We start from the raw sequence: 15,495 nt of genomic DNA on the forward strand, positions 1-15,495 counted from the left end.
CTATGTATGAAAGAAATCACAAGGAAAAAGTAGTAAGCATCCATTGTTTCTGAACTAATATATATAAGAAAATTAATGGAGGCAGTAATTTTACAAATCTATATGTATATAACTAATGCTTACCATCTTACAATGCATTCCAAACATAGTAGCACAGTGAAAGATGGTATGAATCTAATATAGCCCATGCATTGCTCCTTCGAAGATCTTTTAGCCCATGCATCCACAATAGTGACTCCATTTTCATATCATTACAATTTAGGAAATTATGGGGAGATCCATTAATTGGCAGTGTATTTATACACAAGTAACAACAATCTTCATGATTTCCCATTCATCTGCTCTACTGTGCTAGGGGTGTGTAAGAAAACCGATTTGGATTGAATCTATTTGTAATCAAACCTAAATTGAATTGGTTTTTTCCCGAAGAAAAAAATGGATATACTATTTTAGAAAACCAATTCGATTAACCCAATTGTTTCTACAAAATAAATTCGGTCGAATTCCTTCCTTGAAAAGATATAAATGTCTCCTTTAGAAGGGTTATGCACACAATAAATGATGGATTCATCTGCTGATAACAAATTGCTATGGGGATCGTGGGGCATGAAAAGAAACACAAAAAATTGCTGATATTGGTATGTTGCATTAATCAACCAATTAACTCATAGATAATACGAGAAATTATAAGGTTGAATCAGTTGGTCAAATTCTTTAACACAAACTTACAAAATAAAAAATTTACCTGCAGATTCAGATTGGTTTCGGTAACGTCTCGGACTCAAGAATCAGTATCTGTTAGAAAAGGCAAAAATCTGAGTTCTGGGACCACATTGTTATCCAAAACCAGTAAGGATCCTCTCCTGCCTCTCCATCAAAATTTCTTCTATAGCTAAATAGGAACCATTCATTATATTTTTCTCTCCCTTGATTTCTTTGCAATGACAAATGAAGGCCTAAGATGTTGCAGGATATTGGCTGCATTCTGGTTGAGGAGTAGGACTAATTAATAATGGTCATAGATAATAGGGTATAATCATCACAAGAATTTCTCATATCTGCTTCTTCCTGCAATGACAGAGCAAGCTCAAGTTGCACCTCCACTTCACCCATTGCCGGCCGCTCATCTGGATCAAACTTCAAGCATCTTTCTGTGATATCAATAAATACTTCCCAACACTCTGGTGCAATCTTGCCTTTGAGATTCGGATCAATATTCTCCTCAACAGGGTGCTTCTGCCTCTTCTCAACATTTTTAAGCTTGTCTTTGCATACTACTTCTAGTAGCACTACACCAAAGGAGTAAACATCGCATTTTTCTGTTAATGTCTTGTTTTCTGAAATCTCAGGAGCTACATAACCACATGTACCTATAAGTGAAAGTATCAGTTAAACTATTCAGTAAAATTTTTTTCAGTAAACTAACAACAAAACAAAAATAAATACCTATAAAGCCGTCTTTTGATATCGTCTTGGGTTTTGGCTTTGATGCATAATGCGGTCCTTTTAAGGAAAGCCGGAAGTCTGAGAGTTTGGCCACCATGTTTCTATCCAAAAGAATTTTATAAGGTGTTATGTCACGATGAAAGATGGTTCGCTTGGCACCTGTGTGAAGGTAGTGTAGTCCATGTGCTGCTCCTATGCATATCTTTAGCCTATGCTTCCATGTTAGTGGTTCCTTTTTCACATCACTACAGTATAGGCGATCATGGAGAGATCCATTGGCCATGTACTCATATACCATAATCTTCTCGTCTTTGTGGTCACAAAATCCTAATAGAGTGATCAAATTTGGATGACGAAGCTGGCAGAGCAACTCAATTTCGTTCTTGAACTGCTTAAGTGTTTTCTTGGTGTTCCCACATATTCGCTTCATTGCAACTGTATCCTCAGTAACACCATTGTGTTGGAGAAAACCTTTATACACAATATAAATATCTCCAGTTCCAATTATTTGGTCTTCATCAAATTTTTTGGTTGATTCCTTAATATCGGCCAATGAAAATTGATGGCACAGTTCTTCTATCACCGTTGGATATTGCCTATGACATGAACTTGCATGCTTCGACCAGCAGAAGCCCAAATATTTAATAAGCATTATCCCAATTTTAGATATCTGTTTCATTTGTAATCAGAACAACATTTAACTTTCATTCATGAGCTTGAATACCGAACTTAAATGCATAATGAACATGAATATTCATCTTTTAGAACCAAAACTAAAAACAATAGAACATACTTCTAACTTATTCTTATTACTCCCTCCGATCTCTATTATAAGTGACAAAACTCACTTGTTTTTTTTTCTCTCAAATATAAGCAAAGGTGTAAATGTGACGCGCTTCTAATTTACAAACAATGGAACATCTTTTGGAGTGATTTGTAAATATGAATTTACAAAGTTTAAGAGTAAGTAAAAATTTCTTTGGTGCAATTTATGGTTTCAGGGAAGTGCTTTGAAGGAATAGGCGTAAATGTGTGGTTTATTGTACACAAACATACACTGCACTCAAGATCCTCTCTCACTTTCTTGTTTTCTTAGTTCTAACACTTTCCTTTTCAATCTAAGCCCGCCTCTGTACCACAAGTATTAAAAACCAAGTTTTGATTTTGTATTTCCCTGTGTTTCATTTCAAAATGGAAAATAAAGAAAAGATAAGGGAAGTGTTTCTTTCATTCTCATATTTTGCGTATTACAATCAAAATCATTTGTTATGCCAAAAGCGATGATAATTTCATAGATACAACTTCATATCCCTTATATCAGTAAAAGTGGTATGCCAATATGCCATCCATCCATTTAATGAAAAAAAAAATAGAAAGAAAATTTCATATGTACGAGTGTTTAGTTGCAATCAAGCGAATATATGAATTGTAGACGTAGCAATATAGATACGTCAAAAAATAGAGAAAAAAAAAAACAGTTGAATGGGAGATTGCCTGTTTATAGAAGTAGAGAATATATTGAATATCACATAAGATTTCAAAGGTTGGGATTTGGGAACCTGGATATAAAGGCAAGGCAGAAACAAAGCTTCAAAAATATTCTGTTGCTTCTTTATCTGGTTCGGCTCTCAATAAGCTTGTCAGAGTTAGTTGAGTTGAGTTCAGATAATTTAATATTGCCACCCTCAACCTTTATGACAAGACAAAACAGAACCTTTTAAGGGTATGTGTCCTGAAATTGTATCTTTTATTTGGGATAAAAGAGTCTGCCTACTAGTATGCCATTTACCAATGTTATAAAAATCGATCCCATCATAAATCTGATCCAGACATTGGATCAGAGGTGCATATGATGAATAACTTATTAACTCGTTATATATTAAAAAAATAAAAATATGTATATTATACTATAACTAGTAAAATGGGATTAAGTCATATTTCTTATTCTAATAGTATAGAATTTTTTAACAATATAAGATAAATATTATTTTTGTCATCAATTACCTAATAATATACACTGGTCTAGTGGCAAGTTAACATTTTAGTAACTTAAGGGACCTAGACAAAAATCTCACTTTTATTTTTAAAATAAAAAGTATAATGTCGTGACAAATTAGTTCTTAATAGATGAAAAATATAAATTTAATCTTTGAATATATATTAAAATTGACAAATTAATCATACATATAATTTAATAATATTATTTTGTTGTATTTTTTAGACTAAATTTAAAATTTTTATTTTTGAGGAATCCATTTATCAGAGTTTGGTACTTTCATGGACAAAATTAATCATTTATCCATAATTTAATCTTGCCACGGTACGACTGGACAGAACTCTTTAAGCAGGGCTGCTAGTGGAAAAAATTCACTAGCCTCTTTAGAATTGTAGCTTGTGGTGCAGATAATTCTGAAAGCTTTGAAAATGTTTTTGTTTTTGTTTATGGCAAATTGAACAATTGTTCACACTATCTTATCTCTTCTATAAATAGAAAACATAGGAGGTGAAGGAAGCCACAGATTGTTGCCACCGGTGAAGCATCGTCGATCCTCTACACTGCTGCTGCTGCCTACTCAGGTAGGTACTGTCTTTCTTCCTATTTCCTCTGCTTCACTTGCTATGCTCCGACACACGGTTCTAGCTGCCATTGTTATTGTTGAAGGGGGATGGAGAGTTGTTTAAATGAGAATTTTGGAGTGATTTTCAACAATTGAGGAATATGTGAACTTTCTTGATATTATAAAGTAATTAAAGATTGAAAAAAATTTATAAGATTGACACATGAGAAAAGAGGGAATAGCTTATATGACGCCTTTCTTTCCTTCCTTGAAAAGATATAAATGTCTCCTTTAGAAGGGTTATGCACAGTAAATGATGGATTCATCTGCTAATAACAAATTGCTATGGGGATCGTGGGGCATGAAAAGAAACACAAAAAATTGCTGATATTGGTATGTTGCATTAATCGACCAATTAACTAATAGATAATACGAGAAATTATAAGGTTGAATCAGTTGGTCAAATTCTTTAACACAAACTTACAAAATAAAAAATTTACCTGCAGATTCAGATTGGTTTCGGTAATGTCTCGGACTCAAGAATCAGTATCTGTTAGAAAAGGCAAAAATCTGAGTTCTGGCACCACATTGTTATCCAAAACCAGTAAGGATCCTCTCCTGCTTCTCCATCAAAATTTCTTCTATAGCTAAATAGGAACCATTCATTATATTTTTCTCTCCCTTGGTTTCTTTGCAATGACTAATGAAGGCCTAAGATGTTGCAGGATTGGCTGCACTCTGGTTGAGGAGTAGGACTAATTAATAATGGTCATGGATAATAGGGTATAATCATCACAAGAATTTCTCATACCTGCTTCTTCCTGCAATGACAGAGCAAGCTCAAGTTGCACCTCCACTTTACCCATTGCCGGCCGCTCATCTGGATCAAACTTCAAGCATCTTTCTGTGATATCAATAAATACTTCCCAACACTCTGGTGCAATCTTGCCTTTGATATTCGGATCAATATTCTCCTCAACAGGGTGCTTCTGCCTCTTGTCAACATTTTTAAGCTTGTCTTTGCATACTACTTCTAGTAGCACTACACCAAAGGAGTAAACATCGCATTTTTCTGTTAATGTCTTGTTTTCTGAAATCTCAGGAGCTACATAACCACATGTACCTATAAGTGAAAGTATCAGTTAAACTATTCAGTAAAATTTTTTTCAGTAAACTAACAACAAAACAAAAATAAATACCTATAAAGCCGTCTTTTGATATCGTCTTGGGTTTTGGCTTTGATGCATAATGCGGTCCTTTTAAGGAAAGCCGGAAGTCTGAGAGTTTGGCCACCATGTTTCTATCCAAAAGAATTTTATAAGGTGTTATGTCACGATGAAAGATGGTTCGCTTGGCACCTGTGTGAAGGTAGTGTAGTCCATGTGCTGCTCCTATGCATATCTTTAGCCTATGCTTCCATGTTAGTGGTTCCTTTTTCACATCACTACAGTATAGGCGATCATGGAGAGATCCATTGGGCATGTACTCATATACCACAATCTTCTCGTCTTTGTGGTCACAAAATCCTAATAGAGTCATCAAGTTTGGATGACGAAGCTGGCAGAGCAACTCAATTTCGTTCTTGAACTGCTTAAGTGTTTCCTCGGTGTTCCCACATATTCGCTTCATTGCAACTGTACACTCAGTAACACCATTGAGTTGGAGAGAACCTTTATACACAATACTAAGGACTCCACTTCCAACTATTTGGTTTTCATCGAAGTTGTTGGTTGATTTCCTAAGATCAGCCAACAGAAATTGATGACATAGCTCTTCTATCACAGTTGGATACTGTCGCTGAGATGAACTTGTATGCTTCGAACAGCAGAAGCTCAGATATTTGATAAACATTTTCCCAATTTCAGATACCTGTTTTGTTTTCAATCAAAATAAGATTCAACTTTCAGTCTTAATAGTTATCTATATCTGAACGTAAATACATCACGAACATGGATACTCATATTTTGGAACCAAAACTAAGAACAATAGAACGTACCTCCTTTGGGGGATGATTTATGGGTATCTAATTTAGACTTTAGTGTATGAGGATTACAATTATGAATTTGCAAATTAAGAGTAAGTCATAGAGTACCATTCATATGTGTTGGGAAAAACGTAAGTTCTATGTCTGGTAAAAATAAAGTCAAATTAAAATATTTAAATGAGGGATAATCCTTTCTCTTTAAGCTAGTTTTTGGGGTTGAGATAAACCTAAATTCACATGCCGGTGAATATGTACAAACTTCATTGATCTTTTATGCGTGATATGCCATCCATCTTTTTATTGAAAAAATAGAAAGCAAATTACATGTATATCATAAGACATAAGACATCTTTTTATGCGTCATAAGACATCTACCATTAAGGCTGCCGGTGGATGGCATAGCTCTTTATATGCCATCCGGAATTTTTTATCCACCAAAAGAATTGTAGAAAAAAGAAAATAAGAATTAGCTTCGTAGAGATTCAACAAATATATTTTCCTTTATATATTACTTAATTTTTGCAATAACTTACTAATTGACCATTCGTTTCCTTAAAGCATCCGAACATTTTTTCCCTATTTTGTCTGGGAGGAGGGGATGAAGCAACTGAATTAATTTTTTTTTTCCATATCTTCTTTATAACAACCCTTAAAATTGGGTCAACAAAAATGAAGCTAAATTAGTGCATAAATTATGACCTTTTACTATTTCCATACTCCTGTATGACCTTTTACTATTTACATACTTCGTTAATAAGTATCCAGCATTTGATTTGTTTGGACGAGATTCTTACAACTGTAGCAAACAGAGGACAAGGCTAAGGCTAATTCACTAGTTCACACCAAATTCTTTTATGGGGATTGTTTCTATAAGGATACAGTACACTCACGCAAACTTTATGCCACAAGACTGAAAAAGCAGATTCTGGGCCAGCTTCTATGCTATTAATGATATAAAGCTAACGAAAAAGCAATATAGACACCTCAAAAAATAGAAGAAAAAAAATAGTTGAATGGGTGTTTGCAAGTTTTTAGAAATAGAGAATATTGAACATTGCATAAGATTTCATAGTTTGGGAACCTGTAGATATAGGGAAGGCAGAAACAAAGCTTCAAAAATATTCTATTCAGCGCAGGGGAGCCTGTTGCTTCTGTTACTTTATCTCGTCCGCTTCTTGTTAAGCTCATCAAAGAGTTGACCGCAATGATTCATTCTTGCCACAGTATTACTGGACAGAACCTTTTAAGGTTGTCCAAAAATTAAATCTTTTATAAAAAAAAAAAAAGAACAAAGAGTTGGACTTTTAGCATGGATGTCTCTCTTATTCAAAGTGTTCGTGTTGGACACGTTTTTCCTTGACAAAAAAAAAATTGTTTGTTTATTTTAAGCTGTTATTCTATTCTTCATAATCGAGTTTGTTCTTATTATCTTTTTTATTTGAAAATTTATATATAATTTAAGTAACATAATAAAATATTTTTTTTTATTGTTTTATTAAGTGATTTATGTACATGATTCCATTCATAGTGAAATATTTTAACACTTGTATGATATTTTTTCATTAAGTGTTTGATTTAAAAATGGCTTTTTATTAAGTTGAACATTTAAGCCATTATCTTTATACAATTAATACACTTATAAAAACATTAAAAAGTTAGTTTTAAAAAATAAATATAAAAAAATAAATATACCATCAATTTATATATTTTGTTGTATATTACTCATTTTATGTAATTAAAATCTCTCTGTTTTTGTGTCTATATGATGTTCTCTTTCCTATACTTTACACATTAATTTTGTTGAAATGTTTGTGATGTGTTGGAATCGGTGCTTCATAGGTCTCGTAGCAGTTTTGATGAAATGCTACTACTGCTTCTTGTGTTTATTTTCTTTGCTGGTACATTAAACGTGGCTACCTTAAGAAAAAAAATTAATTGTAAAAAAAAATATACACTTTAGGAATGAGTAGATTATGATCAACTAAAATTCTGATCTATTTAAATGCAGATTTATTTGACTCTAATAGTTTAACCAGCGAGTTATTTGTAGGTTACCAAATCAGACCCCGGCCAATTACCTTCTTAATATTAATTGTTATTTTAAGACTACTTATTTTATAGTTGAGATTATTAAATATTTGAATAGTTATTAGTTGATGTTTGATTAATGATAAATAGTCTATTTAGTCCTTCAATTATACATTTGCTTATGATTTAGTCTCTATATTTTTAAAATGATCAATTTAGTCCTTAAATATATAAATGTTGCCATAAATTAATCTAATCGTTTAGTATAAATTATGAATGTCATGGCCTAATTTGTTGGTAAGCAGTATAATTTCAGCACCACTGACCAATTAACTTATAGCTGGGAGAGGGTGAAGAAAGATCTATAGGAGAAATGATTGAGTTGAATTAGTTGGTCAGAGTCTTTTGATACAAACTTACAACATTAAAAATTTACCTATAGATTTATCATTTGATATTGGTTTTGGTATTAGCTCTGACTCAAGAAACGGTACCTATAAGGAAAAGCCAAAATCTGAGAGTTTCAGGCACCACGTTCTAATCCAAAATCCAAAACAAGGATCTCTCCATCAAATTTTTCTCTAGAGCTAAAATCAGAACCATTCATTATAGTTGCTGTCTTCCTTGATTCCTGTGTTATGACTAAAGAAGGGCTAAGAAGGTGTACGTGACTCCTGTGTAAAAGTAATGTAGTTCATGCACCGCTCCTTTGAAGATCTTTTAGCCTATGCACCCACAAAAGTGACTCCATTTTCATATCACTACAATTTAGGCAATTATGGAGAGATCCATTGGCTGTATATTCATACACAAGTCATAACAATCTTCTCATCTTTGTGGTCACTGTGACACCCTCTACTCCTCACATATATATTAATAAAGGAATAAAAATTTAAATATTAATTAAAAGTATTTTTAAAACATTTTTAAATACAAGCTTTTCAAATGGGTAAAAGACTCACATTCACTTTCTTCTACATCATATTCAAACTTGTCCAAATAAATAATAAAGTCATCTTGACTCAAAGAAAGTCATATAAGTCTCATACTGTCGCGGTGATTTTTGGATATCAAGCTATTGATTAGCATTGACTCGCATTTTTAAGTTCACCACCGATCTTTTATTTTTCCGAAGAAAAGGGAGAAAGCTCGAAAAACCCTATTTTTGAGAGATCAAAAGTCCGGGGGTTGGTTACGCAAAGGGAAGGTACTAGCACCCTAAACGTCTATAGTACTCTATAGGAACCTCTTGCTTATTTTATCTTTATGCTAAATTAATTATTTGTTTGGAAATAAATGCTCAAGTGTGGAAAGATTAAAGAGGTGGGTTCAAAAGAAAGGAGAAGAAAAAAGTTTTTGTTTATTTTTATTTGATTTGGGAAGACAAAGTCTTTTGCCTACATACCCGAATGGGATCAAAATCATGTAGTTCGGAGTAGAAAGTCAAGTGATTGGTTTTGATTGATTTTAAAGTTCGAAAAAAGAAGAGTTTAGGCAAGGTAAGAGGCCGAAAAGGCATAGAAGAAATAAAAGAAGTGAGTTCGATTGATTTTGAATTAGAAAAAATGTTTTGATTGATTAAAGATTGATTAAAGATTGATTAAAGATTTGATTAAGAAAGAAAGAAAAGATTGACCCCTTTTTTTGAAATTTTGATTATGGAAAATTTTTTTTTTTTTTTTTTTTTTTTTTTTTTTTTTTTTTTTTTTTTAATTATGCGGAGATAAGTCTAAACGCGCCGGATCCCTTAAAATGACGTTGGATCAAGTGAGGGTCCCTTTTCCTCGGATACGGTTCAAATCACATGATCGTCCTCGGCGGAAAATATAAAAATAAATGTGAGTGTCGGTGCAGATTCTCATTTTTTTTTTTTTTTTTTTTTTTTTTTTTTACATTGGACCTAGATACATTCTAATTGGCAATAATAAATAAAAATTGCAAATGCATTAAAATAAATATGCTGGAAGAAATAATAAAATGCATGAAATACAAAACAATAAATACATATGGTGCATAAAATAAATAAAGAAAATGAAATGCAAGACATAAAAATAAATATAATGCTGGAAATAAATAATAAAAAAAAAATGAAAATAAAAATGCAAGACATAAAATAAACATGATGCTAAAAAATAAAAAAATGCAAGACATAAAGTAAATATGATGCATAGAATAAAAAATAAACAAAATAAAATAATAAAAAAAAAAAAAAAAAAAGCAAGACATAAAATAAGTATGATGCTGAAAATAAAATAAAACGAAAATAAAAATGCAATACAGAAAATAAATATGATGCTAAAAAGAATGCGAGACATAAAAATAAAATGCAAGGCAAAAATAAATAGGGTACATAAAATAAAGAAAATATAAGTGCAAGACAAAAATAAATATGTGGCTGGAAAATAAAATGCAAGACAAACAATTAAACATGATGCTGGAAAATAAATAAAGAAAATAAAAATGCAAGGCATAAAATTAAATATGATGCGTAAAAAATAAAAATGCAAGACATAAAATAAATATGGTGCGTAAAAAAAGAAAAAGAAAAGGGTGCAGTAAGGAAAAAAGGGGGGTGAGAGTAGGAATCGGAAAAGAAGAAAAAGAGAAAAGAAAAAAAAATGGGCCAGAGGTGAGTCCAGCGGGCCAAAAAAGGAGAACCGGACCGGTTTGGTCCAAGGAAAAAAAAACCGAACCGGTCCGGCCTCTATATAAGGGCTCGGGGCCGGTTTTTTCCCATTTTTAAAAAGCTTTTCTCTCTCTTCCCTTTTTCTCTCTTCTCTCTCTAGCACACACCGCCGGAAGTTGTTTACCGGCGCAGTGGCTGGCCGGCCATGGGTGGCGGCGCCGCCGCGTCGGAAACAGAGTCTCCTCCTTTTTTAAAAAAACTACATGTTTTGAATTCCTTTTTTCTCCTAGTTCTCAAATCCACCGTTATTTTTTGAAAACCAACACTGATAAAGCCTAGATCTAGCCTTGAATCTTAGAAAAAAAAGGTGAACTACCTTTGTCCTTATGTTATCGTTTAAGCTTCAGAGTGAAAACGGTTACAGCTTGAGTTGTGGGTGTGGGTGTTTGACGCAGTGCTTGTGGTTGTGTGGGTGTGGGTGTTTGACGCGGTGCTTGTGGTTGGTGGTGTTTGGTGTGGGCTTGGCCGCTAGTGGTGGTTGGTGTAGGCTTTAGGCCGCATGAGTGAGTGGGTTACTGTGTTTGCAGGGATTTCTGTTCTAATGTTTTGATTTTATGAGCAAGATGATTTTGGTTTTTTTTTTGTTTTTGTTGGTGGTTCACGGAGGAGGAGGGTGTTGCTGAGTGGTGGCTGGTGGTGGCTAGTGGTTCACGGAGGGGGAGGGTGGTGTTGAGCGGTGGCTAGGCCGATGGTTAGTGGTGGCTTGGCTGTTGGTATTCCGACTGTTCGTATTCACCTCTGCCCTCTCTCTCTCTCTCCCTCTCTCTCTGACATGCACAGTAATTAATGTAGCATTTAAAGGACATAATTAGGGTAAAAAAACGAAGAGCCCCTCTGGGCCTGGACCGAGAAAACCGAAAAGAAAAAGGAAAAAAGGAAAGGAAAAGGAAAAAGAAAGAAAAAAAACAAAACAAAAAAAAATAAAACAGCAAAATAAAAATAAAATAAAATAAACTAAAAAAAAATAAAATAAAATAATAATAATAATAAAAAAAAAATAAATAAATAAAAAACGAAAAGAAGATACTAATAAAGATATTAATAAAAAAAACGGAAATAATAAAAAACACTTAATAAAAGGAAAGGAAAAGAAAAGAAAATAATAACTAAAAATAAAAATAATAATAATAAAAAAAGGTAAATAAATAAATAATAATAACAAAAAAGGGGCGTCTTCAAAACAAAAATGAGGTATTTTAAAATACCTCCCTGCCGAAATTTCATCTGAAATGATGGAAATTTCCGGCTTAAAAGACGAGAAAAAAGAAATAAAAACGGGTCAAAAATGGGGTATGACAGATGCCCCTATTTAAGTCTCTTCGTTACGGAGATTTAAAAGTGAAACTTTTAAAGCGACGGGTCGAAGAGATTTAAATACAGAGTACACCATTTTTGACCAATTTCAACTACAAAATGCTATGAATGCAAGACGAGGTAAATGGCTCGACTGGGAATAACAAAACCAAATGGTACCCGACTTCGTTAAAGAAAAGGGGTCCGACTGGGGATCACATGGTTTTACTGGGGGTAAATGTCAGCTGTTCGGGTTGACGACGAACTGCCACTGACGACAGAGGAACAAAGATAAACGTCAGATGTTCGGGTTATTGCCGAACTAGCCAACTGACCAGAATTGAAGATAAATGTCAACTGTTCGGGTTATTGCCGAACTAGCCAATCTGACAAAAAACAAAGATAAATATCAACTGTCCGGGTTATCGCCGAACTAGCCAATCTGACAAAAAACAAAAATAAATATCAACTGTCCGGGTTATTGCCGAACTAGCCAACTGATAAGGAACAAAGATAAATGTCAACTGTTCGGGTTATTGCCGAACTGATCAACTGACAAGAATTGAAGATAAATGTTAACTGTTCGGGTTATTGCCGAACTAGTCAACTGACAAGAAACAAAGATAAATGTCAACTGTTCAGGTTATTGCTGAACTAATCAACTGACAAGAAACAAAGATAAATGTCAACTGTTCAGGTTATTGCTGAACTAATCAACTGACAAGAAACAAAGATAAATGTCAACTGTTCAGGTTATTGCTGAACTAATCAACTGACAAGAAACAAAGATAAATGTCAACTGTTCAGGTTATTGCCGAACTAATCAACTGACAAGAAACAAAGATAAATGTCAACTGTTCAGGTTATTGCCGAACTAATCAACTGACAAGAAACAAAGATAAATGTCAACTGTTCAGGTTATTGCTGAACTAATCAACTGACAAGAAGCAAAGATAAATGTCAACTGTTCAGGTTATTGCCGAACTAATCAACTGACAAAAAACAAAGATAAATGTCAACTGTTCAGGTTATTGCTGAACTAATCAACTGACAAGAAGCAAAGATAAATGTCAACTGTTCAGGTTATTGCTGAACTAATCAACTGATGACATGAAACAGAGGCAAATGATGCACAAGCTGTTCATTAAAGAAATTGCCACTTGGCGGAGAGAGGGTGACACCTTTGGATCAGACCCATTGGGGATGACACTTGGGGAAATAGAAGATTACAAATTATCCATGATTGATTGAAATGAAAAGATGATTGAAGCAAGACTCATGATGGTTAATGCAGCCATGTACGCATGATATTGTCTTTATTGTACATGCATGAATGTGTATACGCATGAACGTATGAATGCCTGAATAACGACCCGACTTGTATGACTGTATGGAGGATTAACTTGTATGATTATGTGAATGATAAATTTGATGGAACAAGATTGGACAGGTAAGATGGAAAGTGACCCGACGTCGCATCACAAACACTCGGCAATCTTCAATGGGGATGATGCCACCAGGGTGTATCAAAATAGTGACGGAGTAAAGCCCGGCGTATGCAGCAACCGATGGGGAATAAACATTTCTTGGGAGAACGTGTCAATCCAAAAACATGGTAGAAGAGCTAGTGCTTCTGTGGTCATGCTTATTATTATTATTATTATTATTATTATTATTATTTTTTTTTTTTTTTTTTTTTTTTTGAAAAAAAAGCAATTGACCACGTGCAACCTGCAAGGTTTATCCATTCTCAGGATAGCTGTTGACACACCCTTCATCTATTCACGAGTTCAAAGAAAAAGTGTTTTGTTGTTTGTGCTTCTCAAAAAAAGATATGAAAGAAAATTTATGATTTTGAGAAATATTTTGTTTCAAATGCTACCATAAAAAAAAAAGGAAAGATTTTATAAGCTGAATAAATGAGAATTCCAAATGAAAGGCAACAGGCTCAAATTTATTTGAAAGAGTGGTGACCTGCCAATGGCATGGCTCCACTGATCTTACAAAGTTTGGAAAAATGGTAAATATAAATCGAAGGTTCATTGAACACAATAACCGTTGTTCCCTCTGACAACCTTGAATCCCACTGTTTGGATGCTTCAGATTCAGGGTCTCCTTGACATTCCATTGTGCCTCAAATGAACAAAGATCATCTCGATGCAGTTACTTTGTCTTTTGGTCCTTAAATTTTGCATAGATCGCCCTTTCGGGTTTTCGACCTATCAGGCTAATTATTTTTCTGTTTGATGTCTCTAACTTTTGCCTGGGTCGCCCTTTCGGGTTTTCGACCCACCGAGACGCTCATTTTTGCCTAAGCCGCCCTTTCGGGTTTTCGACTTACCGAGCTGTTCTTTTATTTTTAGACAAAGTATTTCTTGACTGCATCCACATTCACGGGACGAGGGAGCTCATCCCCATCCATAGTCGTAAGAGTCAGTGCACCACCAGAGAAAGTTCTCTTGACGACATATGGGCCTTCGTAATTAGGCGTCCACTTGCCCCTAGAGTCGGGTTGGAAAGATAAAACCTTCTTGAGAACAAGATCTCCTTCTTGAAACACACGAGGACGAACCTTCTTGTCGAAAGCCTGCTTCATCCTCTGTTGATAAAGTTGTCCGTGGCACAAGGCCTTCATGCGTTTTTCTTCAATTAGATTCAACTGATCATATCTGCTTTGGCACCATTCAGCTTCTGATAACTGGGCCTCCATTAGAACTCTCATTGATGGAATCTCAACCTCCACAGGGAGTACTGCTTCCATACCATACACCAAAGAGAAGGGGGTTGCCCCTGTTCAAGTACGCACTGAAGTGCGATACCCATGCAAAGCATACGGTAACATCTCATGCCAGTCTTTGTATGTGACCACCATCTTTTGCACTATCTTCTTGATATTCTTGTTTGCAGCCTCAACTGCGCCATTCATCTGAGGTCTGTAAGGAGAAGAATTGTGATGCTCAATCTTGAACTCTTCACACAAATCTTTCATCATCTTGTTATTCAAGTTCGTTCCATTATCTGTAATGATTCTGTTGGGCACACCATAACGGCAGATGATCTGATTCTTGATAAAGCGGACCACAACTTGCTTAGTCACATTTGCATAAGATGCTGCTTCAACCCACTTGGTGAAGTAATCAATAGCCACTAGAATGAAACGATGCCCGTTTGAAGCCTTCGGTTCGATTCTACCAATCATATCGATGCCCCACATAGAGAAGGGCCACGGAGAAGAAAGAACATTAAGTGTAGTTGGTGGTACATGAATTCTGTCAGCATAAATCTGGCATTTGTGGCACTTCCTGGCATGCTTGCAACAATCTGTTTCCATCGACATCCAGTAGTAACCTGCTCTCAACAACTTCCTTGCCATTGCATGTCCATTGGAGTGAGTACCAAAGGAGCCTTCATGTATCTCATGCATCAAAAATTCTGCTTCTTGCTTATCTACACACCTGAGTAGTACCATGTCAAAGTTTCTTTTGTACAAAACATCCCCA

The 15,495-nt window shown here is 34.5% G+C and overlaps 2 protein-coding genes and 1 long non-coding RNA gene across 8 annotated transcripts; 1 reads left to right on the forward strand and 2 right to left on the reverse strand.

The window, feature by feature from the left end:
- Positions 1-626: 626 nt before the first annotated feature.
- On the reverse strand, positions 627-4,625 carry LOC114397541 (receptor-like protein kinase ANXUR2). Of its 3 annotated transcripts, XM_028359621.1 has the most exons (4): positions 4,505-4,614; positions 3,006-3,136; positions 1,447-2,116; positions 627-1,370 (listed from the first exon to the last, which is right to left on the reverse strand). In XM_028359621.1, exons 3-4 carry the CDS (start codon positions 2,096-2,098, stop codon positions 1,003-1,005), a joined length of 1,020 nt encoding a protein of 339 aa, XP_028215422.1. In that variant the 5' UTR covers positions 2,099-2,116; positions 3,006-3,136; positions 4,505-4,614; the 3' UTR covers positions 627-1,002. The 3 variants fall into 3 exon arrangements, with proteins under 3 accessions (XP_028215422.1, XP_028215424.1, XP_028215421.1); XM_028359623.1 differs by lacking the exon at positions 3,006-3,136 and having other exon boundaries at positions 627-1,289; positions 4,505-4,625; XM_028359620.1 differs by lacking the exon at positions 3,006-3,136 and having other exon boundaries at positions 4,505-4,625.
- Positions 3,755-5,206, forward strand: LOC114397542. Of its 3 annotated transcripts, XR_003663368.1 has the most exons (4): positions 3,755-3,843; positions 3,938-4,023; positions 4,511-4,608; positions 4,730-5,083. It is a non-coding gene; the product is annotated as an uncharacterized LOC114397542 (long non-coding RNA). The 3 variants fall into 3 exon arrangements; XR_003663367.1 differs by having other exon boundaries at positions 3,760-4,027; XR_003663366.1 differs by having other exon boundaries at positions 3,763-4,023; positions 4,730-5,206.
- Positions 4,604-7,235, reverse strand: LOC114397540 (receptor-like protein kinase ANXUR2). 2 transcript variants are annotated; one of them, XM_028359619.1, is made up of 4 exons: positions 7,070-7,235; positions 5,204-5,873; positions 4,816-5,127; positions 4,604-4,742 (listed from the first exon to the last, which is right to left on the reverse strand). In XM_028359619.1, exons 2-4 carry the CDS (start codon positions 5,853-5,855, stop codon positions 4,705-4,707), a joined length of 1,002 nt encoding a protein of 333 aa, XP_028215420.1. In that variant the 5' UTR covers positions 5,856-5,873; positions 7,070-7,235; the 3' UTR covers positions 4,604-4,704. The 2 variants fall into 2 exon arrangements, with proteins under 2 accessions (XP_028215420.1, XP_028215419.1); XM_028359618.1 differs by having other exon boundaries at positions 4,604-5,127; positions 7,070-7,234.
- Between the last annotated feature and the right edge of the window lie 8,260 nt (positions 7,236-15,495).

The sequence above is a fragment of the Glycine soja genome, chromosome 18, assembly GCF_004193775.1.
Source record: "Glycine soja cultivar W05 chromosome 18, ASM419377v2, whole genome shotgun sequence".
In the NCBI taxonomy this organism is placed as follows: Eukaryota; Viridiplantae; Streptophyta; class Magnoliopsida; order Fabales; family Fabaceae; genus Glycine; species Glycine soja.